The sequence below is a fragment of the Ailuropoda melanoleuca genome, chromosome 13 (assembly GCF_002007445.2).
Source record: "Ailuropoda melanoleuca isolate Jingjing chromosome 13, ASM200744v2, whole genome shotgun sequence".
NCBI classification, from domain to species: Eukaryota; Metazoa; Chordata; class Mammalia; order Carnivora; family Ursidae; genus Ailuropoda; species Ailuropoda melanoleuca.
In genome coordinates this window covers 63,545,331-63,568,953 of record NC_048230.1, presented here as the reverse complement: position 1 = coordinate 63,568,953, position 23,623 = coordinate 63,545,331, and the positions used below count along the sequence as shown (strand labels likewise).

The following is a 23,623-nucleotide window of genomic DNA, read 5'->3' as shown; positions in this document are numbered from 1 at the left end:
TCCTAGTTCTTATGTTCCATAGATGAGAGAAATCATATGATAATTGTCTTTCTCTGCTTGACTTATTTCACTTAGCATTATCTCCTCCAGTGCCGTCCATGTTGCAGCAAATGTTGAGAATTCGTTCTTTCTGATAGCTGAGTAATATTCCATTGTATATATGGACCACAGCTTCTTAATCCAGTCATCTGTTGAAGGGCATCTCGGCTCCTTCCATGATTTGGCTATTGTGGACAATGCAGCTATGAACATTGGGGTGCATATGGCCCTTCTCTTTACTACGTCTGTATCTTTGGGGTAAACACCCAGTAGTGCAATGGCTGGGTCATAGGGTAGTTCAATTTTTAACTTTTTAAGGGACCTCCACACTGTTTTCCAGAGTGGCTGTACCAACTTGCATTCCCACCAACAATGTAGGAGGGATCCCCTTTCTCCACATCCTCTCCAACAATTGTTGTTTCTTGCCTTGTCTATCTTTGCCATTCTAACTGGCGTAAGGTGGTATCTCAGTGTGGTTTTGATTTGAATTTCCCTGATGGCTAATGATTTTGAACATTTTTTCATGTGTCTGTTAGCCATTTGTATGTCTTCATTGGAAAAGTGTCTGTTCATATCTTCTGCCCATTTTATGATTTGTTTATTTGTTTCTCGTGTATTGAGTTTGAGAAGTTCTTTGTAGATCTTGGATACCAGTCCTTTATCTGTGGTGTCCTTTGCAAATATATTCTCCCATTCCGTGGGCTGTCTCTTAGTTTTTTTGACTGTTTCCTTGGCTGTGCAGAAGCTCTTTATCCTGATAAAGTCCCATAAGTTCATTTTATCTTTTATTTCTCTTGCCTTTGGAGATGTGTCGTGAAAAAGGTTGCTCTGGCCGATGTCATAGAAGTTGTTGCCTATGTTCTCCTCTAGAATTTTGATGGATTCCTGTCTCACATTGAGGTCTTTCATCCATTCCTAACACCTTTTCTGAGGGGCTGTTTGGACTGAGTGTTGACCCCTCAAAATTTTAAGGTCTCTCTCACTGCACTGGTCCCCTACCCTGCAGGTACCCGGTCATCCTGTCCATCGAGGACCACTGCAGCATTGCTCAGCAGAGAAACATGGCACAGTATTTCAAGAAGGTGCTTGGGGACACACTCCTTACCAAGCCCGTGGACATCGCTGCCGACGGGCTCCCCTCACCCAACCAGCTCAAGAGGAAGATCCTCATCAAGGTAACGGCGGGGGCCCCACGCTTCCCAGCACCTCTCCCAGGCCACGGCTCCTGCTGGCGGTCTCAGCCTGGGTGAGGAGGTCGGGGCGGTGCGACTGGGCTGGCGTTGCCACATCTCGGCCTGTCCCCGTAGCACAAGAAGCTGGCGGAGGGCAGTGCCTACGAAGAGGTGCCTACGTCGGTGATGTACTCCGAGAATGATATCAGCAACTCCATCAAGAATGGCATCCTCTACCTGGAGGACCCCGTGAACCATGTGAGGGCTGGGCCGGGCTGAGCATGGCGGGCCCGGTGGGAGGAGGCCTCCGTTCACAGGCCCCGCTTTGGTCTCTCCCAGGAGTGGTACCCCCACTATTTCGTTCTGACCAGCAGCAAGATCTACTACTCTGAGGAGACCAGCAGTGACCAGGGCAATGAGGATGAGGAGGAGCCCAAGGAGGTGAGGGGCCAGCCCAGGGCTGGGGGCCGGGCTGGGGTCAGAGTCACCGAGTGTCTTTGCTGTTGCCCTCCCCCCACAGGCCAGTGGCAGCACAGAGCTGCACTCCAGTGAGAAGTGGTTCCATGGGAAGCTCGGGGCGGGACGGGACGGACGGCACATCGCTGAGCGCCTGCTCACCGAGTACTGCATCGAGACCGGGGCCCCTGATGGCTCCTTCCTCGTGCGGGAGAGCGAGACCTTTGTGGGCGACTACACCCTCTCTTTCTGGTAACCCACTCCCAGCGAGTGTGCTGCGCTCCAGTGTGCGCCCCCCCTCCTCCCACCGCCCCGAGACCACCACAGTCTGTAGTCGGTCTCTTACAGGCTCTCACACGGAACATGATCTCCTCACACGCACGCGCGCACGTTCTTCTCTGGGTGCTTTGAAGCCATCCTGCGGGTCTGCCCAGCCCCTGAGCTCCTCAGGCGCCTCGCTTGGGCTGGAGCACAGCATTCGGGGCCACGCCTGCTTCTCACCACCTCCCCATCTTCCCGCAGGAGGAACGGGAAAGTCCAGCACTGCCGGATCCACTCCCGGCAGGACGCTGGGGCCCCCAAGTTCTTCTTGACAGACAACTTGGTCTTTGACTCGCTCTATGACCTCATCACGCACTACCAGCAGGTGCCCCTGCGCTGCAACGAATTTGAGATGCGCCTCTCCGAGCCTGTCCCGCAGACCAATGCCCACGAGAGCAAAGAGTGAGGGAGGGGCCGGGGGCCTGGTGGGGACCTGAGTGGTGGTGGCCAGGGCTTGACTCGGGCCCGTCCTCAGGTGGTACCACGCCAGCCTGACCAGAGCTCAGGCCGAGCACATGCTGATGCGTGTCCCCCGGGATGGGGCCTTCCTGGTGAGAAAACGGAATGAGCCCAACTCCTACGCCATCTCCTTCCGGTGAGGGCTGTGGCCTCGGGGGGCTCTAGGTGGTGCGGGGCCGCCCCTGAGTCTGGGCCGCCCTGACCCCCGTGACTGTTCTGTTAAGGGCCGAGGGCAAGATCAAGCATTGCCGCGTCCAGCAGGAGGGCCAGACGGTGACGCTGGGCAACTCGGAGTTCGACAGCCTCGTGGACCTCATCAGCTACTATGAGAAGCACCCGCTGTACCGCAAGATGAAGCTGCGCTACCCCATCAACGAGGAGGCGCTAGAGAAGATCGGCACCGCTGTGAGGGCCGGTGCTTGAGGCGGGCGGCCTGGCGGCAGTGACCCCGGGCTAGCTGCGGGCGGTCGCGGGACAGTCCAGCTGTATGAGGCACAGAAGCCAGGGATATTGTAGGAGCTCCTGGACGGGTCCCTCTGCCTGACTGGGCGCCACAGTATAGGTGCCGGGACAGTGTCCTGGAGGGACTGTTATCTTCGAGGATGTGTCTGTAAGGATGGGTGTGCGTTAGCTGAAGAGGTTAGGGGTGGGTGTCCAAGCACAGCGCCCCTGCGAGCTGGGGGGTGGGGTGAGGAGGTCCTGGAGCTCACACGGAACGGTAGGCCCAAGGCCAGAGGCTTCCCCAGCTGGGCATGGACTAGACTGTCACCAGGGCAGAGGGGAGAGTTGGCTACGGAAGTGTGGAGGGAAGAGGCACGGGGGTAAGACAAGTGAGGTGGAAGGCTGCACAGATGGCATTGGGGGCAGGAAGGGCTTGGGACTGGGACCGTGGCCTTGGACAGAAGGAGGGCATCTAAGATGGGAGTCCACTTGAGACTTACCATCAGCGGGCATGGGTGTCCAAGGAGAGGACTGCACACACTGGGGCCCCGGTGCTGGGCTGGTGGATTGGCGTGTGTGGGGAAGGGAGGGAGCCGCCGGGCTAGAAAGTTGAGTGCATGGCACCTGAGGGACTCCACTGCAGACAGCTGGGCAGCAGTTTGGGCCTTTGGGAACAGAGAGGTTTCAGAATCATGAGGTGGGTGTAAGAAGGTGGAGAGAGGGGAGGTCCAGGCCCACAGGTCTCAGATGCTGGTAGACCCGACGCCAGGGAAGGGGCAGACTTGGCCTTGTGAGGCAGGACACGTGGGCCTGCCGCACCGATCGGGGGCACAGGGAACCGGTAGTCCTCCCCAGGTGTTAACAGATCCCATTTGGTCCTGTTCCCAGGAGCCTGACTATGGAGCCTTGTATGAGGGACGCAACCCTGGCTTCTACGTAGAGGCAAATCCTATGCCGACTTTCAAGGTATAGCATTAGGCTTCTGGGCACAGGAAGCAGGGGAGGGTCCTCAGCTGCTCAGGGCTTGCATTTCTCTGTTCAGAGGCCCATCTGTGGTCGTTGTGGAGAAGTGGTGCTTGTGGTTTTCCGAGGCCTGAGAGGTTGTGAGAGACGTGTGGTTTGTGTATGACCACAGCTCTCCCAGGGCCGACCCCCTCCCAGACCTTGTCCCTGGGGGGTCCACACTGACCCTTCCAGATTGCCCCCCAGGGTAACTCCCATTTCCTCCCTGGGTGGCAGCAGGGCAGGGGCAGGCCACACTGGCCAGAAAACTTTGTTCTTTGCTACTCAGTCCCTCACCTCGTGCAGATCTGTCAGAGAGCATCTTCCTCTTTTTGCTTTTTTTCTCCAAGGAGTAAAGGAGTTGTGCCCTATTCCTCAGCCCCTTCGCTCAGCAGCCAGGGAGTCTGGGAAGAAGGCTCTTTTATCCTACTTTCCAGATGAGGAATGATGGGGTCCCAGCCATGCCCATAGGCTTTCAGGTCCCAGGGGAGGCACTCGGGGCACCTACAGAGACACTGTCCTACCTGGCCTGCCGGCCCTGACCCCTGGGGACAGATTCAAGGTTTTCCCTGAGGCCCAGGCTGGGGCACTTGCAGGGTTCAACCTGGACTCCCAGGAGTCTCACTGGCAGAGGCCCTGGGTCTGCCCTCCATCCCATCTGCCCTGGAGTCTCCTGTAGGGCCCGTGGTGAGGACTGTGGCTGGATGGGTTGCCCCAGGTCAGGAAAGTGGCGAGGAGGACTACCTGCTCTAACCGGCGCTTCCCCCCTGCAGTGTGCGGTCAAAGCCCTCTTTGACTACAAGGCCCAGAGGGAGGACGAGCTGACGTTCACAAAGAGCGCCATCATCCAGAACGTGGAGAAGCAAGAAGGCGGCTGGTAAGCCCGGTCCCCGGAACTAGAGCCTGTGGGGTGTGTGGCGGGCCGGGAGGTGAGGGCCCTGCACGCACTGCCGCCACCGCACGGCTGTGGGACGTCTGTCCCGCACGGGCGCCGGCGGTGCTGGCTGCAGCCTGGGTTCCGTGTGGGACCTTGACAAGGGCTCCCCTCCTTGTAGGAGTTTGGGGTGGTTGTTGGGGTCAGCACCGTGTGGCTTCCACAGGTGGCGGGGGGACTACGGGGGGAAGAAGCAGCTGTGGTTCCCGTCAAACTACGTGGAGGAGATGGTCAGCCCTGCATCCCTGGAGCCGGAGAGGGAGGTGAGCACGGAGCCACGGTGGTGGGACACGCCAGCCACACACGCTGTCAGGGTGCCTGTGCACGCATGGCCCCCATCACCTGTGGTCCACTCACACCCCCTGTGGGGCCATGGTTTCCAGGACACGTGCTGTGTTTGTGTTGTCCTGTGTATGCTTGTGAGATGTGTTGTTGCATGCACACAGACCGCCCGTCCCATGCATGCGTACAGCAGACATGCTGACGAGCCCATGGGCTTTGCTTTCCACAGCACTTGGACGAGAACAGCCCCCTGGGGGACTTGCTCCGGGGGGTCTTGGATGTGCCGGCTTGTCAGATTGGTGAGCCCCCATCCCGTTTTCCAGCCCACCGTTCTTAGGGTCAGGCTGTCCTTTGTGGCTCTCAGTGTGTGCCACGGGAAGAAGCCAAAGGCTGCCCTCACTCTGAGCTCTCCCTGCGCTTCGATTCCCCCTTGACGCCCTGGGCTCCTGTCTTCACCTCCAGCTTTGAGCCCTGCATGCTCACCTGGAGCCAGGCATTGTGGGAGACGCAGATGGCTCGCTGACCTCCACAGTCCTCATAGGCGGGGTCCCAGGGTGTGCCTGGCGTGGAGACGGGGTGGGGCAGGGCAGGGGACCCAGGGGAGACAGACCCGGGTTTGAGCCCCGGCCCGCCTCTCCCAGCAGTGACTTCTCTCAGAGCCGTGGCGTCCTCTGCTGGAACATGGGTCTGGCCGAGCAGCCCTATCCCCCTTGCGATGTGTGGGAAGGAGGACAGGTTGTGGGGGGGACGCTGAGCCAGCGCCTGGGTTGTGGTGTCTGAGACACAGAAACATCTTGCCAGCTCTGTTCTCTCGCTCTCCCAGCCATCCGTCCTGAGGGCAAGAACAACCGGCTCTTCGTCTTCTCCATCAGCATGGCTTCAGTGGCGCACTGGTCCTTGGACGTCGCCGCTGACTCACAGGAGGAGCTGCAGGACTGGGTGAAGAAGATCCGAGAAGTGGCCCAGACGGCAGACGCCAGGGTGAGAGGCGTCTGTGGGGGCCGCAGGGGGGCGCGTTGGCAGCCTGTGAGCCTTTTGGGGGCGAGGCCTGTGGCACCAAGCCCACTTGTAGGCCGGGAACCGCGGGAAACACGCGGAGCCAGCCCTGTGGGTCTGCCTGGCGGTCACTTGCATATACAAGGGCAGAGGCCACAGAAGTCCTGGGCTGGAAGCCGGAGGAATGAGTGGTGTGGAGTGGGAAGGGGGCTTCACTTTGAGGGTGTGGGTGGCAGGGGGAGGAGCCAGGAAGGGCAGGCCAGAGAAGCTAGAAGCAGCCAGGGGTGGATGGGGTCTGATGCGTTGAGGGCTGTGGAGGTACTGACAGGCACGGTAAGAACCTGAAAGTGCCCATTGGTTTTGTCAGCAGCAAACGGCCCTGGGGCCACTATCAGGAACCACAGCAGTGTGGTGGCCAGGGTTGGGTGGCAGTGGGCATCGGGGAGTACGGAGTGGCAAAGGCGGTGCTCCTCTATGGGGCCAGAGCCCGGGCAGGCTTTCACACTGACTGCTGAAGGAGCCAGCGGGGAGGAGGGAGGCCTCTTCCACTGAGCCGGGGGAATGGAGAGGAAAGTATGCGTAAGGGTTAAGGGAATTCTGTGGGATGGTCATTCCCCTGGTGGTTGGTGTGGGGTGGAAGGCTAGAATGCTACAGAACTGTGGCTGCTTCAGAAAGCCCGTACCCACGAGCCCCACAGAGAATGGAAGGTGCTGAGGATTTTACTGGCAGACCCACCGGTTGAAGGGATGGATTCTGGGGTCTGGGCTGAAAGAGGGAGTAAGAATGTGAGTGTAGGAGCCCCAGATGGAAGAAAATGGGCCTGCGGGGGGATGAGGACAAGATAGGTAACACTTGTGAGTGGCTGTGGTGGGTAGGTGGCCGCACTGGGGCTGGGGGAGCTGAAGTGGTGAGGTTCTTAGGCCTGGGAGGTGGGGGGAACTGTCCTCAGGGTACCAAAGACTGAGCCGTAGGCCTGCGTCCCACTGAAGTCACAGGAAGCTGCCTTTTTTTTTTTTTAAAGATTTTATTTATTTATTCGACAGAGATAGAGACAGTCAGCGAGAGAGGGAGCACAAGCGGGGGGGGTGGGAGAGGAAGAAGCAGGCTCATAGTGGAGGAGCCCGATGTGGGGGCTCGATCCCATAACGCCGGGATCACGCCCTGAGCCGAAGGCAGAAGCTTAACCGCTGTGCCACCCAGGCGCCCCAAGGAAGCTGCCTTTTTGCCAGGGGAGGCGGGGTACCCGATGGTCACAAAGCATCAGTGGAGAGCGCAGCCAGCCCCAGGACCCTGAGCTGTCACTGAGGCATGGGTGGTGGTGAGGATCCCACCCTCCGAGAGTCTCAGAGGGCAAGTGTGGCCTTCAGGGCAGAGAAGAAATATGATTCTGGACTGGGCCTTGGGAACAGAGGGTGGTGTGGGGTAGAAGGCTAGAATGCTACAGGACTGTGGCTGCTTCAGAAAACCCGTACCCACGAGCCTCACAGAGAATGGAAGGTGCTAAGGATTTTACTGGCAGACCCACCGGTTGAAGGGATGGATTCTGGGGTCTGGGCTGAAAGAGGGAGTAAGTAAACATCTTGTTTACTGTCCAGTGGGGTCTGGAAGATGCAGGGGGCAGGGAAGGGCCCGGAGAGCACCTGCGGTGTGGGTGCACCCTTCTGCCGGGCAGGGGCTCTAGCCTGGGGTTACAGGCTGTGTGTGTCACCAGCTCACAGAGGGGAAGATGATGGAGCGCAGAAAGAAGATTGCCCTAGAGCTCTCCGAGCTGGTTGTCTACTGTCGGCCTGTTCCCTTCGATGAAGAGAGTAAGGACTGAGGCCCCGGCAGGGTGGGTTTTGGGTACCCTCCCTGGCAGGTGGAAGAGGGAGTAGCATTTTATTCCTTTATATGGGGTTTGGGGGAACTGCCTGGGTGGGTGGGCTGGCTCTGTAAGCATTCTCCTTGTTTGGTCCAGAGATTGGCACAGAACGTGCCTGCTACCGGGACATGTCGTCCTTTCCGGAAACCAAGGCTGAGAAATACGTGAACAAGGCCAAAGGCAAGAAGTTCCTCCAGTACAACCGTCTGCAGCTCTCCCGCATCTACCCCAAGGGCCAGCGGCTAGACTCCTCCAATTACGACCCCTTGCCCATGTGGATCTGCGGCAGTCAGCTGGTGGCCCTCAACTTCCAGACGCCAGGTGAGGAGCTGCCCTGTGGGGTGGGGCGGGGACTCTGCTGGGCCGTTGGGCTGGAGTCCACCATAACTTGGCTCTTCCAGACAAGCCTATGCAGATGAACCAGGCGCTCTTCATGGCCGGTGGCCACTGCGGCTACGTGCTGCAGCCCAGCACCATGCGGGATGAGGCCTTTGACCCTTTTGACAAGAGCAGCCTCCGAGGCCTAGAGCCATATGCCATCTGCATTGAGGTGCGTGGTGCTCACGTACGGGCTTCAGGGTGGGTGGGGGTCGCTCTGCCGGGGCTCTTTTCCAGAGTCAAGGATCGGGTGTCCGTGTGACTGGGGTGGGAGGGGGCACTGGCCTGTTTCTGAGCTTGAGGAAGGCGTCACCGTCCTCTGAGGCAGGAAGGCAGCTGCCAGCTCCACCGCAGGGCTGGGCCCAGAGCGGGGAAGGCCCGAGGCAGGTGGGCTACACATGGCCCGTTCTCAGCACTGAAGAGTCAGGCCGTCCAGTGAGGCCAAGCCGTGAGTAGCTGCTGCCTGGCAGGACAGGGAGGTGGTGCTGGTGGCGAGCCAGCCGCAGGGGCCAGCGAGAATGGGGCTTGAGAGAGAGTGACCCCTGCGCTCAGCTCTGTTTTGGAACCTGTCCCAAGCAGCTGGGCAGTGGGGCGCCAAGGAGTCGTGCTATGGGCTTCAGGGTGGGTGGATGAGGAGAGCATAGGGTGAGCATTTGCTCCTTCCCCGAGAAGAGATCGCTGTTTTCTTTCCCTGTGGGGAAGTCTTAATTAAAAGATGTCCGTGTTAGAACAGACGTGGATTTAATGAGGTAGATGGAAAAACTGTGAAGTCTAAAGCGAAGATTTCCCATGCCACTGCTCTTAACGGATCTGATGCTGGGAGCCATTCAGCAGGTCCAGCAGAGGGCGCACTGCCTCCACTGCATAGTGAGGACTGGGAAGGAGCTAGAACAGTCCCCAGCCCATCTTGGCCTGCCTTCCAGGTGCTGGGGGCCCGGCACCTGCCAAAGAATGGCCGAGGCATCGTGTGTCCTTTTGTGGAGATTGAGGTGGCCGGAGCGGAGTATGACAGCATCAAGCAGAAGACAGAGTTTGTGGGTAGGTCTGCCTTCCCCACTTGTCATGCCCTGAAGGCCCTTCCACACCGGCGACCCTGTCCTTTCAAGGCGGTGGCCTGAGGCCTTTTGCCCTGACTTTCGCAGTGGACAATGGACTGAACCCTGTGTGGCCTGCCAAGCCCTTCCACTTCCAGATCAGTAACCCGGAATTTGCCTTTCTGCGCTTTGTGGTGTATGAGGAAGACATGTTTAGTGACCAGAACTTCTTGGCTCAGGCTACCTTCCCGGTGAAAGGCCTGAAGACAGGTGAGGACCCTTCCTAGAGACAGTACCTGGGAGTGTGGGGGACGTGGGGGGTGGGCCCCCTGCTTGGCTCCCGCCCAGGCTGAGGGCCAAGCCTTCCTCCTCCTAGGATACAGAGCCGTGCCTTTGAAGAACAACTACAGTGAGGACTTGGAGCTGGCCTCCCTGCTCGTCAAGATCGATGTTTTCCCTGCCAAGGTAACCATAGCAGGGGCGGGGGGCGGGCGGGCTGCAGCCTTACAAGGCCCCAGGGAGGCACTGACCACTCGTGCACTGCTCTTGTTGAAGCAGGAAAACGGGGACCTCAGTCCCTTCAGTATGTCTCTGCGGGAGCGGGGCTCCGATACCTCAGGCCAGCTGTTTCATGGCCGGGCCCGGGAAGGTTCCTTTGAAGCCCGCTACCAGCAGCCATTTGAGGACTTTCGTATCTCCCAGGAGCACCTGGCAGACCATTTTGACAGTCGGGAACGGAGGTGAGGGAATGGAGGATGGGTGGCATATCAGAGAGAGAGGAAGGGGAGTTTGCGGCCCCTTCTGCGTCCTTCTCTTGCTCCTGGGTAGAAGTTATCCTTGTCTGGCTTTCCTTATCTTGGGCTGTTCCACTGGGCCCGCGAGGCCCCACTCCTGGTAAGGACACTCTCTTCTGTCCCAGGGCCCCACGAAGGACTCGGGTCAACGGAGACAACCGCCTCTAGTTGTGCGCCAGCCTCGTTGAGAGCAGCAGATGCCGCGTGCCTCATGGAGCGCCGTGAGCTGGGTGCTTGGGAAGTGGCCTGTGGAGGAAGCCATCCTAGCCCCGAGGCCTGGAGCCTGGATTCCAGCAGTGACTGCTAGACAAAACCAAGCCATTAATGAGATGTATTACTGTTTGGGGCCTCCATGCCCCAGCTCTGGGTGAAGGCAAAAACTGTACTATGTCTCGAATTAATTAAGCACACACATCTGGTCCTGACTTCGGGAGATGGAGCCTTACCGTCTGTGGGGCCAGAACCATGGCTGCAGCCCCTTGGAGAGAGAGAGGCTGCCTCAGCCCGCGGCACGGGAGGCTCTGAGGAGCCGCTGACCTTCCTGAGAGCAGCAGCGGCAGCCTTGCTGGGCCAGGGAAACAATCCCAAGTTTACATTGTCCTGTAGCTTTAAAACCCCAGCCGGGCAGGGGTGGGGGTAGGGTGGCCCTGGAGCCAGGGAGGGCGGAGGAGCGCAGGACCCGCCTGGAGAGGGGCTCCGCCTGCTCGAGGAAGAGGACACAGCACAAGGGCGCGCTGCCCATGGCCGGGAACACCGCCCAGCCTGCAACCTCCAGGGGATCGTGCTAGTAACAGCAGCAGTGGTGGGCTGTGGAGGGTTACACTGCGGGCCCTGTGTGAGGGTGCCCCTGTGTGAGGGTGCCTGAGGAGGCCGAGCCCCAGGGCGCCGCCTGGAGGAGGGACAGCGGCACCTCAGGACCTTGGGAGGAGGAGGCCCTGGACACCCTGTGCCGCTGTGGGCTACACTGCCTGCTGCCCGAAGCCCAGGGGCGGGAGGGGGGGTTTGGCAACGCACGGTGGATGCCCTGGATGCGAACCTGAAGTCCGGACTGGCTCGCCGGGTGAGCTGCACACTGGCTCCTGCCATGTGGTCAGTGAGGGCGTGCCTTGCCCCTACGCAGAGGCCACTGCCAGGCAGAGAGCCTAACGGCAAGATCGACGCACGGGACGCCTTTGTCGGAGACGGGTGCAGCGGGGCCGGGATGGAGGAGCAAGTCGCGGGCCATAGCGGGGATTTTTCCCCAGTACGTTCAGGAAACTCCGGCACACACGGACATGCCTCCTTCGGGGCGCCCTCCAGCAGACCGGCTAGGGGACCCCCATCCCCACGCTCCCTAGTTCAGACTGAAGACCACTGTCCCTGTTGCAGCAGCAGACCTGGGATCGGAACCTGCAGACAGACAGCACAGCAGAAGGATGCCGAGATGAATCTTGAGTGTTCATTAAACCAGTTGAAAGTCCTGTTACTGGGCATCTGTGGTGTTGGAGATAGAATTTTAAAGGTTATTTTTTGCACACCCTGTTTCTCACTATCTTCGTTATTTCACGTAGGTGTGTGATTTTCTAGGTCTTCCACTTCTAACCACCCACAAAGCTGTTTGGTTGGTTGGGGGGTTGGGGAACAAAATGAATGAACTTGTCTGTGCACTGTGGCAGAACTGTTATTTTTATGGATTTTACAGCTCAACTAACAGTGTTACTTTTTCAAGATTTATATATTTATATACTCTTAAGAAAAAAACCACTGAGCCGTTAAAGCCTTGTTATTATTCGATCCTAATAGTGATTCCGTTTTCTATAGCTTACTCTTAGGGTAGAAGGTAAATTATTTAACATTCTATTAAACTTCTCATATCATGGATTGTAAACTGAAGGAAATTATACAATTTCTGAGAAAATGTATTGGTTTATTTAAACTAATTCCCAAGTTGTCTTTGCAAGTATGACCTCACAATCTTGTCCATAGCAAACACATCTATATATGGTTGCCAACATTTGGTTTATAATTTAAACTAACAAAAATCTTAAATTTCATTGGAAAAGCTTTCCTTCTGAAAAGGACTTTACAGTAATTTTCTTCTCAGTAGGATCGGCACTAAAACTTACTCCCAGTCCTCACCTTTGGAGGGAAGCCTTGGGGCAGAACCCGGAGGAGGGAGGAGCTGGGGAGAGGGGCTGGCTGTGACCTGCCCCGTGGGGACAGTTGGACTGCAGATGGTAAGGCTGTCGGGAATGGGGTAGGTGGGGGCGGGAAGAGAAGAAACAGCAAAGCCCATTCTGATGGCAGGTGGTTTTTTGGTTTGAAGGCAAAGACGACAGTATGCTTTCCCTCAGGAATGAAAGGGTGAGGGAGTTGCGTGCTTTGTGGTCGGTGCAGGGGCAGCTGCTGCTGTCTAGCTGGTGCAAAGACCCCAGAGAGGAGAAGGAAAAGGCTGGGCAGGCAGCCCCACTCCAAGGACAGAGGCGCCTCGCAGCACAGCCCGCACTCCGCACACCCAAGCCCGCCACCCGCATCTGGGCTTGGAGTTGGCCATCCGCTGGCTGTGCAGGCCTCTTCAAGGTCTGACCGCCAAATAAACCATCCCACGTCCCTTTGTGGGCTCTTTTGGGGGTGCTCAGGAGAGCAGGTTGTCTGGAGACTCGTTAACTTTGGGCCATTTGCTGGGTGGTGAGTCTGCAGTGGAAGTTGGGGGAGGAGGTAGTTTTCGGCAACTTCCAGGCCAAGCAGATCTCCCCTCCCCTGGGCTACGAGGTGGGGTGAGGCCACCCACTCCTCTGGCTCTTCTGCAGAGGGTATGTTGGGGATGAGCGTGGCCACCGGCCTGCCCGTGAGCGAGCCTGGGTTTCCATGGCCTGCCAGCTCTGGTGGTGAGCGGGAAACAACCTGAGCCCCCACCCCCGCCCAGCCCACAGAAGCCTCCCCTTCCACAACGCAGCGTTCAGAAGTAGGGTGAAAGGCCTTGACAGCTTGCGCAACCCAATCTCTGCCCAGACCTGGTTGAAAAGGCCATGCCCTTACCTTCCCCGTGGTCTGTGCCAGTGTAGACCAGAAATGACGCATGTAAGCACGGTTGCCTGCCTGGTGGATGCGTGGGGACAGGCCTAAAAAGCCAGTCCAGGATCCTGAAAAGATCGGTCACTGAAAAGATGCAGGTAAGTGTAATCAGTTGGTTCTTAAAATGGTAATTAGTACACCCCTGGTGTGAGAATTCCCATACCACACAAAGCATAGCGAGACCAAGATTTTTAAGTCCAGTCCAAGGCTGATGAAGGGTTACAGGTTCCGAGCATCCCTTTTCTGTATGTGACAAGTCAGAGCACAAAGACCTAACAGTTGCCAAGTTTACAGATCGCAGGCCGGTCCTGGTTGACTGTAGGTCCCTCTGAGCACCACCCCCCCCCGGAGAACTGGGATCAGTTTAGGATAGTTCTTGTCCACTGAGAAGCTTCGACAGCCAGCATCAGAGCCCCTCCTGCTCAGGTTCTGGCTGGCCCCCTGGCTCCCTTCTGGAGCTGCTCAGACCTACTTAAGAGAGGATGGTCCTTTCCCCACAGAGAAGGTGGCCGGCGGGAGTTAACCTGGACTTCCCTGAGCCATGTTTTCCTGCTCCAGATTCTTGTGGCCAGGAGAGAGCTTTTCTAATCTATGAAGGACGAGGTTCTGCACTGGTCTTTTGGGTAAGGGGCCGTCTGTCATCACAGGACATGCGTGGCTTGTTGGTGTTGGCCATTTTTAGGTTAATCAGAACATAAGTTTATTTACTGAACAAGTGTCTTTCTGGAGTGTGACTTGGGGAAGAACAGCTCTGAAGTCCTTACGGTGGCTTCATAGACCTGAGGCATGCCTGTCTCCTGCCCCCCCCGCCCCCCCCGCCCCCCCTTCGACACTGCCTTTGCTTTTCCTTGCCAATGTCTTGATCTCTCATCCTAGCAGAAAACGTGACAACCCTCAGTCGTGCAAATGCACGTATCAGTTTCACCTCCATTTCCTCCAGGCAGACCTGACCTCGATTGCCCAGGGAGGCCCCACTAGCAGGTGAAGTGAAGGGAGACCCTCACTCAAGCCTGAAGGTCTGGGCCTAGGGTGGGTAGTTGCCTCACCGTGCGTGCAGGCCCTGTCCCTGCAGTGGGACAGCTCGGGCTGGCACTGCCTCCCACCCACTTGGGTTAAGCATCACCTGGGAAGCTTCCGAAAAATACCAGTACCCAGAGCCCTGTTTTCCAAAAACTGCATGAGCCAAATGAGCAGTCAGGGTTGAGACCCAGCAGTTTGGGCAGAGGACACCCAAAAAAGGGCCAGAGAGAGGAAGTCCACGGTGCCAGGGCCAAAGACAAGCAGTGGATGGCTCCCTGCAGGGCCCCCTCTCCTACTGTCTCCAACAGGAACTCCCGGCTAGCTGGTAGAGCAGGGACAAGGAGACTCTCTCAAGGCTGCCTGACGCCGAGGCCAGTGTGATTCACAAGGATCTATGGCCATGAGCAGAGGACACAAGCCCCACCCTCCTGACCAGGCACATCCCGAACACCACACTTGAAGGCTGGGGCTGGTTCAAAACTCAGTCTTCTTTCCTTTTGAGCCCATCGTCTCTTACCACTGCTGTTCTTTTGAAGGGAGAAACCACTACAACCAGTATGAGGTTTTCCCACCAAACTAGTCCATGGAACAAAATAAGGTCCAGCCTCCTCACACTTCGGTTCAGGAGACGAAGCCCTGTCTCATCCTGAGAATCCTCACCGGGTCTTCCTCTGCGAATCCCCAGGGGACTTACGCCCAGCAGTCAGGCAGGGGTTCTGTTTCCCGCCTGGAGGCACGGCAGCCGCCCCGCAGAAGCTCCCGGCAACCCCCTGCTCACTTGTCCTGCCCACTCTGTCCGCAGCTGTGAACCAAGAAGCCCCCGCCTGAGTGCGCACCCACCTTGGGGGTTCGGCTGACTGGCCTCAGGGCTCCACACCAGACTGGTCCAGCTCTCAAGGACTCGCTTTACATTCGACACAGAGCTGCTTTCCCAAGGCTTACGTTGGCCTCCAGAAGGGCCAAGTCAGGGACAGGCCCTGGTGTCCACTCAGGACAAGAACTGCCTTGGTATGTCTCTGCCCCAGGTGATACTATCTGTGGGCTCCTTTCTTCCTGTCACAGGCCCTCAGGGTCACCCCAACAAGATGCAATTGCTCTGACTCTTAGAAATGAGGCTTTTAACATTCCTTCGAGGCCCCCGGGTCCTCATGCGTATTCCCCAGTCACTCCTTAGCAAACAGGACAAGCTCTGCTTCTGAGTACTCCTCTCATGGGGAAAAATGGGGGAAAGGAAGGACTTGGCAGCATCCTCTCACCAGACACCTGAAGACTCCAGGTCTGACTCATCTCCCTTTGTCTATGTAACGTGATTTCTAAAAACAGCACGGTTCCGTCACGTAGAGCCAATCCCGTGGACACAGCGCTGTGGGAGATGGCGAGTGGAACTTTCCTGAAGTGGCCAAGGGGAACGGCCTTGCTCATCCATCCAAGTTTAAGGTCGGGCTTGCCCACTAAATAAATCAGCAGATGTGAAGTGTTTTTAGTTTTTCGGGCTCCCCCACAAAACAAAGTCAGCAGATGTGAAATGTATTTATGTTTTTTATTTAAGAACAATCAAAAAAATCTAAAGTACCATTTCGGCCCGTATCAAATTGTATAAGCAGTTTGGCCCTGCTCCCTCATCCAAATCCAGATACAAAATCTAGGAAATGTGCAATTTGCATCTTAGAAATAGCAGCATCCCCACAGGGGACCTCATGCAGCCTGGAGACTGAGCCCAGAGAGGGCAGCCCACTCCCCTGCCTTGGCACAGCCACGGTCCAAAGGCAAGGTACGTCTTTCTGTTCAAAAGACTTAGCCCCGGGTACAGAATTCCCACTCCACCCAGGCCTGACCCACAGAGTACGCCCCTTGGTTTGGTCTCACACCTGGAGGCCGCAGGGGGTCAGCGGGTAGGGACCCTCCGTGTAGTTCGGTAAAGTTTCCGTTTGCCACTGGTCAAACAGGGCAGTTGCCCCTTAGCACCGGCAAGATCCCATCTCTCCGGCGTCTCTGGGAGACAGGAGGCGCGCCAGGGCAAACTGCTCGCCAGCCTTCCCGGCCCTCCCGCCACACCGCACGCCAGCAGGGAAGTGGGTGGAAGAAAACCTGCAGGAATCGGGCCCGTCAGGAAGGACCCCGCAGCGGCGGCCACCTCCCTGACTTCCACGCAGACCGTGCTCGGTAAACCGGCACGGAACAATGGCCGCAGGGGAGACACAAAGGTGTTTTCTTTGTCATAACAATTATGGCACATTCTGGTCCTCCTGACACAGCTGAACGACCGGTGGCCCAGAAGCGCCTCAGGAGCTCCTCCGCACGGGGCACCCCCCGTCCCCTGGCACTCACCCGGTCTCACTGGGTGCCTGCTGACCATGCTGGGGCTCCCGCCCGGCCAGCGAGTCAAACGGCCTAACGAGACCGCCGTATGGGCAGGAACCAAGCATGAGCGACAATCTCTCTCTTTAAACCCACATTACAGAACAGCTACCACGGTGGGGAGATTCCTACCCTCCGCCAGGGCACCGGTCCTGGGGTCTGACCCTGCGGAAAGACCACACACTTGCAACTTTCTATATTCAGTGACTCCCAACAGCCTCTACCCTGGACAATTCACCTTCGGCTCCAGCCCAATACCTGAACTACTTCTCCATCACCCCTGCACGCGGGAAGGAAGAGCAGTCATAGAGCATCAGCCCAAAGAGTGACTAACACTCAAGTGCTCGCGGCAGAGCCGGGCTCCAGAGGAAGAGGCACTCACGGCAGGTCCACGCTCGGACTCTCGGGCACCCTGGCTTGCCCCCTGCCCCCAGCGGACAGCAGGAAAGACACTCAGCACAAGAGAAAGCCCTGAAAAGCCCTGCTCGCGGTGCTCACCTCTCCCTCTGGCTCCAGCCTGACCAGCCACAAGGGCCAGGTTCTGAGGGCTGCGGAAGCCTTGGGGCTGGGGACAGCAAAGCAGGAGCCATATGTTCTTTGTGGATCCTGGCAGTCCTGCCAACCAAGAGACAGGGTTTTTAACAATCGAGGCAGCAGGTGCTTGCTGCCACCCTTGTCCGTGTGGCGACCAGGGCCTGCTGGGCCGTGCCAGATGCTGGATTTCCGCCTCTGCTCTGGCCTTGGGCAGAGAGAATGGCTGCTTCCTGCCAGACCCAGGCTGTCAGGTCTCCAGTCTGGTGGGGGACTGGGACCCCGTTCAAAGGAGAGGCCAGGTTAGCGGCCAGTCTTGACAAGAGCACTCAGGACTGAAAAAGAGAAAAGCAGGCTCTGGATCACCCCTAGGACCAAATGCTCTGAGCCCTTTACCTCCCTCTCGCGTGCACTTGCTGGGTCAGCTCAGAGCACCCCCTTCCCAGGACGACCCGGTGCCCAGAACACCACGCAGACTGGGGCAGAAACAAACTCCAGCCGAGGCCTCTCTGTTCTGTCTGGACGTTGAGCTGGGCTGGGTAGCCAGCCAAGCGGCACCCACAGTTGTCACTTCCACAGTCACTTGGCCCAAATCAAAACCCATCACTTTGAGAAGTTGCCTCCAGACTCCTCAGCCCTGGTGTCGCCCAGCTTGACTGTCACAAACAGCCAGAGAAACAGCATGATGGCTACCTCAGACCGAAGAAAGGCTGGGGGTGGGGACCATTCAGGAGGCTCGGGCTCCCCGCTCCCCGCTTTCTCAGAGCAGGTGCTCCCCCAGCCACGCAGAGATGGCCCCCAAGATGTAGGCAGGAAGGCTGGGCGGGCCTGTGCTCCTCAGGAAAGAGAACAAAGGAAGCGGAGTCAGGAGACCTGGAGACAGGGCTCCGGGTGGCAGTGAGGAGAGCGCAGCCCGTTAGCCTCCGGCCCAGGCAGCTGTTGGCTCTGCCTGGAAGTTAGTTGTGTGGAAACCCTCCCACCTTCTCCAGCATTCCACTGAGCCTTGCACATTGATGGGATAAAGGAAAATTTAAACTTAATACAAAAGGTGGGTCAAACCAATAACCCGCCCCAGATAAACTGTGAGCAAGGAAAAAGGGGAAAAAGTAGAAAAAGCCCAAATTCCAGGTTTGGTTTGGTTTCACGCTTTCTTCTTGGCTGGTTCTCCTCTCCTACAAAGTGCCTTTATCCGCCAGGGCTGTGATCTTTACACCGACAAAGCGGCTCCAATGCAAGGGTTTCGGTCCGAGAGAGAAGAGAAGAGGAAGACAAGAGGCAGCTGTGGGAGGGGGTGCGGAGAGCGTGAGCACCCAGCCTCCATGGAAGGCAGCCTGACATAGATGTCCCAGAGCAAGAGGGGAGAGGGAGGGGACACAGGACCTGTCCCTGGGCCACTGACTGAGCAGGACGAAGAGCTACATCTCAGCCCGGAAAACACCTGAAACTTCCTGGTGGGACAGCCTCCCCGGCCACCTGGGACGCCACCATCCGTGCACGTGGGAGCCGACGAGCTCCCAGCCAACGCTGCCCAGCTCCCACACCCGTGCTTCTACAGAACGGGGGGCAGGGCCTCAGGTCGAGGCGCTTTGGTCCACCGGGACAGCTGCCAGTCACTCAGCCGGGCCAGGAGCTCCAAGTCACATGGCGCTACCAAACCCCAAATGCCAACCGGGCCATCCAGCCAGGGCACTCGATGTCAGGAACCCGAGACTCCTGAAAATGAGGACTCTGCTCTCAAATCAAAAAGCGCCTTCATAGTCAAGAATTAAAATAAGTAATCAAAATATGCAAAGTATATGTATCATAAATCCAGATTTCCTTTATCGGAATGGTGATCTGGTTTCACCCAACTGAATCTACAACCCCATGTAAAAAATATAATAAACCAAACACGTGCCAGACATAGGCGACAAGAAACACTGAAACATTTTACCATCTCTGACGAGTCCAAGTGCACAGAGAAGAGGGGAAACCCGAGTCACCTTACACAACAGGCCCTTCTTCTGGAGAGACTAGCACCGCCCCCCCCCCCCCCCCCCCCCCCCCCCCCCCGCTCAGCAGCCCACAGACCGGCTTCTACTGGAGGTGGCATCACAGACACCTTGCGATGGCGTGCACAACCACGGGGATCTGTCTTGTGACAGGACACAGGGCTGACTGCCGGGGTCCCCTAGCCCATGCCTTCCGGGCTGGGGTGGGTCTCTGCCACGTTGGCTGTGTTCCCCAAGCACCCAGGGCCCTGGGCACCGGCTTGCCAAGCCCGCCATCTCTCTCGCCATCAGCTGTGATGGGGATTCTTGTGAGCGTAAGGCTCCAACCCCCGCCATTCGCTCCGGTCCAAGACCACAGGATGGAGGAGGGACCGTCTAGTCTGCTGCACTCCTTACCTGGGCAGTCTTGCCATTCGTGGGCAGGGCTAGCAGCCGGGAGGACAACCCGCCCGGGCGGGCAGGCCTGTAGCTTCTCCACCTTCTAAAGACAGGCTCGTGCCGAGGTTGGGTCACTATGTCCTGCGTGAACTTGTCCACCATGTAATTTATTTTTTGTGTTGCTGTTTGGGTTGTAAATGAAATACGAATACAAATTAAATAACCAAGAAAATCCTCTCTAAAGCCCTTTGGCCTGCGCGGGGCTCTGGGAGTGAGGCCGGCAGGCTGGCGTCTCCGGCACTCCGATGGTTTCCGGCCGGGCCGCCTCAGCTGCACCCTGGGTACCGGCGTTCCCTCCGACACAGGCTCCTTCCCCCACAGCCACGTGCCGTGAGCTCCCTCGAGCGTGGACCCCAGGTGGACATTTCATCAGTAAAGTATCAGATGAGTACTGTAGCTATGTGTATATATAAATTAATCTGCACGTACATGAACACTAAGGGAAAAATTCCAGGTGTCTGTTCTCGGAAGGAAGGCACGCGCTCACCACCGGCAATTCTGCCCATGAGGTCTTTGGGGCTAAATAGCTTCACACTCAAATGGAAAGGACACAAACACAGGGCACAGAACTTGCCAAGTACTCACACGTCACGTTTGAAACAACTCAGAGGTGGTCCCTACTGGGCCCGGGAGAGCGGGAGAAGACACTTTAATAGAATAGGGGCTCAAGGGCTTTTGGTTTCCAGAGAAAGCCCAGGAGAAGGCAGAAGGTGCCACCACCATCTTGTCCTTGGAGCCAAGCCAGCAAGGTGCCCCACCCAGTTCAGTTCCCAGGTGGGGCCAGGAAGAAGGACAGTGCCTAACCCACCACCAGTCCGTCGTGCCCAAAGCCCCTGTCCTCTCTCTGGGGCCGCCTCTTGCTGTTCCCCCAGCCGGGGCCCAGGAGGCACATGCTCACAAGGCCTTGGTGCTTGAGGAAGTAGGTGGTCTCTGGGAGGTGAGCAGAGCTGCCAGGGACGTGATTTCTGCCTGCCCTACCTTTGCCCGCTGCTCTTAGAACAGCCAGTTTTGGGAAAAAGGGATTTACCAAGTAGTACAGCTTTATAAGCAAGTTTCCCAGTGTTTCAAAAGCACCTTTTCCTGTGATTTTTCTCAATTAAAAAAAATGGTATGAGGATTAGGATAAAATAGAGATCTTGTTTCCAAATCCGGGGATATAAATGCAGAACTTAAGAAACACCCTCACAAGGACCTGTCCGGTGATGCCCAGCACCAAGCCAGGCCCTCGGCGCGGGGGCCATGAGCACTCTGGTTGTCCGGCCAGGAACCCCTACCTGCAGGTCTCTGTGCTGAGGACCACCCCAGCTCTGACAGCTCCTGGCTCCCCAGATCCCAGAGCGCTCGCTCTTACTCCCGGCCGAGCGCGGGTCTTCCTTCCCAGACCACCGGCGGCCTTGAAGGGAGTGTGGGTCAAGGACTCCGAAGACCACAGCGGCCAAAGTCACATGCTGGGGCCGTGCACTTCTATGTTCAGCCCCTCCCGTCCCTTTTCTCAATTTTCCTCTCTCAACACATCTAGATTGAAAAACAACAACAAAAACATGGGCACATCAGTCAGTACATCAGGCTTAACAGCAAATGCTTCTCGAAGTTGATCTGATAACTGAAAAGTTCTGGTCCATGATTCAAACTCCCACGAACAAGCAGAATGGCTGGAACCACTTAAGAGCGCAGTGAGCAAACACTACCAGGCGAGCAGTCCGTTCTCAGACCGCAGGTAACTGGGCAGGCGCCCGCCCCTTTGCCCCCAGGGCAAGGCAAGGCAAGGTGGGCAGGCCCCGGTGTGGCCGCCCCTGTGGCAGCCACCTGGGCAAACTTACCACCTTCCTTGAGGAGCACGCAGGGGGTGCCTAGGCCTTCAGCCCCCGTTCTACGCATGCAGAGAACAGACACAGGGCATTTTCGGAGATGATGTAAGACAACGTAGCTGGCTAACCAAAGTTTCTATGTAATGAAAGTGTTTATAATCTGATGTTTTATTAAACGTGTATAGGCGGATTTATAGGTTAAAAACTTGATTCCGTGTCTATGAATATGAAATCTGAACCATTTAATCCACTGGAAGGCAAAGGAAAGGTCCTACACGGTGGGAGGAAGAACTGACAAGCACTCTACTCTCCCCGCTGGAGGACTCGGTGGTGGCAGGCCGGGGGTGGCGGCAGGCTCCGGGCTGGCGGCGAGGCCCCCAGAAGCTCTGGTGCATGCCCTGCGGCGGCGGCGGCAGCGAGCATGGGAACAGCATGTGGCAGCAGAGAGTCGGGTTGAGCCCTTCCACGTGGCAGGCGGCATCCCGGACTGGCCAGTCCTTCAGAGTAATCAGTTCAAATTCAGTCTGTTTCTGAGGAGAAAACACAGGCCTGTCACCCTCACAACAGCTGCCACCTGTACAGCCCTCGCCGCCCCACAGCCTGGTCCTCGCCATGCTAGGCTGGTGGCGCTGGCTCTGGGGCCCTCTTAACGCCAGGAGCTGTACCTTCCTGCCAGCCGCTTGCCCACCCTGCCGCCCAAGGGACCGGGAAGCAGGGCGTGCCAGGTAAGGACGGGAGGTGGGCTGCACTGGGCGAGACCTACAGACCCTCCAACCCACCCGTGCCACTGAACCCCAGGCCGCTGCTGCCCTGGAGCCCTGTCCTCATCCGCCTCCTCCCGCCCTTCCCCACCGGCTCTCCAGAATCCGTGCTCTCACATGACAGCGGCGGGGGCTGGCGCCCACATCCTACTGATGTCCTCTGCCCCTGCGCTCGACGGAACGGGGCTGTTCAGAGGCCCGCAGTCCGTGACGCTCACCAACATGGCCCTTGCACGGAGGCTGGCCATGGAGAAACCAAGTACAAACACACAGACAAGCCCTTCCTGAACCCAAGTGATATCTGCTTCAGACAGAAGAGAAGGAGGCCACAGGGCCACGCCTGCTTTGTCCCACCGGGCACATCATACTTCGCCAAGCGGTGTATTTAGGAGCGGGGGCGGGGAGCAGTGCTTGTGACTCAAACCCACTCATCCCGCCTCCAGGTTAGCTTTTTCTTTTTAATTGTGATAAAATATACATAACATAAAAGCTACCCTTTGAGCCATTTTTGAATGTACAACTAAATGGCTTTAAATATATTCATAAGGTTGTGTAACCACCACCCTACTTCCAGTTACCCAAGAATATACTTCAGTGAAATTTTAATTTAAACAAACAGAAAAAGAAATTAGTTTGTTGTAGTTGCCAGCAAGCTGGGGGTGGGCATTCCCCAGGGGCACACCCAGTGCTGGAGACGGTGCCTGACGCCACTAGCCCTGTGAAGCCAGTCCCGTTCCCTGGAGCCCACAACCGTCTGTGAGGGCCTCACTCTCTCACGGGGGCCTGGAGGAAAACAGGTCAAGTCTGGAAATATCAGCCCCAAAATCAACTTCTAAGGGTCCCCAAATCGGAGAATCTGAGAATCCAGACACATGCTCAATTTCCACAGGCTCCTGGCCACCCTGTGATGAGGCCTCTAAGGAGGCAAACACCCAAGGATGAGGAGGGAAAGGGGAGGCTGGGAACCCAGGGGTCAGGACCCAATACCAACAACATGACTGGTCTGTGGCTTTAAAACTAACTTCGATAAATTATCTTCTAAAGTTTTCTTTCAAGTGCTAACACCAGGGATATGATCCAGAGAAACTGAGAAATGAAACTCAAGCTTTTGATTACATATATGTCTAAGAGGGAAGATGATTTTCCACTTCCCCAAATCAGAAAGAGCAATAAATGCAAATTACAGGACTTTCACCATTTAAATAAAAGCACTTCCCACGTCTAGGGGCAATCCAAGCCCCTCTTTCCTTTTGCGGAAAGTCTAATTTCCTCAACAGTCCTGTTGCTCTCTCCTACCCAGGGGTTGTGGTTCTGTCTGATTCTGATGGCGCTTTGACCTCTTCTCCCACTGCTAAGAAATGGCTAGAAAAGCTTGCATCCTTGTAGGCCCACTATGTTCCTTCTCTTAACGACACAGGAAGGTCATATTCCTATTATGCTGTAATGGCTTCTGCTACCAGGTGCCCCCTGAAGCAGCCGGCCACTTGGTCCT

General features: G+C 57.0%; 3 protein-coding genes across 12 annotated transcripts in view; 1 reads left to right on the top strand and 2 right to left on the bottom strand.

Annotated features, from left to right (window-relative positions):
- Positions 1-12,037, top strand: part of PLCG1 (phospholipase C gamma 1) — a 37,384-nt gene extending 25,347 nt beyond the window's left edge. Inside the window, exons 13-32 of one of the 2 annotated variants that reach the window (XM_019798905.2) lie at positions 1,046-1,214; positions 1,347-1,469; positions 1,551-1,652; positions 1,732-1,919; positions 2,190-2,390; positions 2,464-2,583; positions 2,672-2,852; positions 3,777-3,854; positions 4,664-4,767; positions 4,991-5,087; positions 5,336-5,405; positions 5,930-6,087; positions 7,815-7,911; positions 8,061-8,285; positions 8,366-8,514; positions 9,266-9,380; positions 9,485-9,646; positions 9,753-9,841; positions 9,935-10,116; positions 10,296-12,037. In XM_019798905.2, coding sequence (XP_019654464.2) covers positions 1,046-1,214; positions 1,347-1,469; positions 1,551-1,652; positions 1,732-1,919; positions 2,190-2,390; positions 2,464-2,583; positions 2,672-2,852; positions 3,777-3,854; positions 4,664-4,767; positions 4,991-5,087; positions 5,336-5,405; positions 5,930-6,087; positions 7,815-7,911; positions 8,061-8,285; positions 8,366-8,514; positions 9,266-9,380; positions 9,485-9,646; positions 9,753-9,841; positions 9,935-10,116; positions 10,296-10,338 — 2,653 coding nt within the window. In that variant the 3' untranslated portion in view covers positions 10,339-12,037. Of the gene's footprint in view, positions 1-1,045; positions 1,215-1,346; positions 1,470-1,550; positions 1,653-1,731; positions 1,920-2,189; positions 2,391-2,463; positions 2,584-2,671; positions 2,853-3,776; positions 3,855-4,663; positions 4,768-4,990; positions 5,088-5,335; positions 5,406-5,929; positions 6,088-7,814; positions 7,912-8,060; positions 8,286-8,365; positions 8,515-9,265; positions 9,381-9,484; positions 9,647-9,752; positions 9,842-9,931; positions 10,117-10,295 lie in introns of both variants that reach the window. The other variant, XM_034641300.1, reaches the window with a different exon arrangement.
- A 213-nt stretch (positions 12,038-12,250) lies between these two features.
- LOC109489505 lies at positions 12,251-21,449 on the bottom strand. Of its 2 annotated transcripts, XM_019798904.2 has the most exons (3): positions 19,521-21,449; positions 15,501-15,695; positions 12,251-13,308 (listed from the first exon to the last, which is right to left on the bottom strand). In XM_019798904.2, the coding sequence occupies exon 3, from the start codon at positions 13,228-13,230 to the stop codon at positions 12,265-12,267; it is 966 nt and encodes a 321-aa protein (XP_019654463.2). In that variant the 5' UTR covers positions 13,231-13,308; positions 15,501-15,695; positions 19,521-21,449; the 3' UTR covers positions 12,251-12,264. The 2 variants fall into 2 exon arrangements, with proteins under 2 accessions (XP_019654463.2, XP_034497200.1); XM_034641309.1 differs by lacking the exon at positions 15,501-15,695.
- A 148-nt stretch (positions 21,450-21,597) lies between these two features.
- The window catches only part of ZHX3 (zinc fingers and homeoboxes 3), a 130,188-nt gene continuing 128,162 nt past the window's right edge, over positions 21,598-23,623 (bottom strand). For all 8 annotated transcript variants that reach the window (XM_034641303.1, XM_034641308.1, XM_034641301.1 and 5 more), the window contains one exon: positions 21,598-21,900. In XM_034641303.1, coding sequence (XP_034497194.1) covers positions 21,890-21,900 — 11 coding nt within the window. In that variant the 3' untranslated portion in view covers positions 21,598-21,889. The remainder of the gene's footprint in view (positions 21,901-23,623) is intronic.

Coding starts and splice junctions, on each gene's coding strand:
- LOC109489505 (XM_019798904.2), bottom strand. CDS start 13,230: ATGCGTCATTTCTGGTCTACACTGGCACAGACCACGGGGAAGGTAAGG.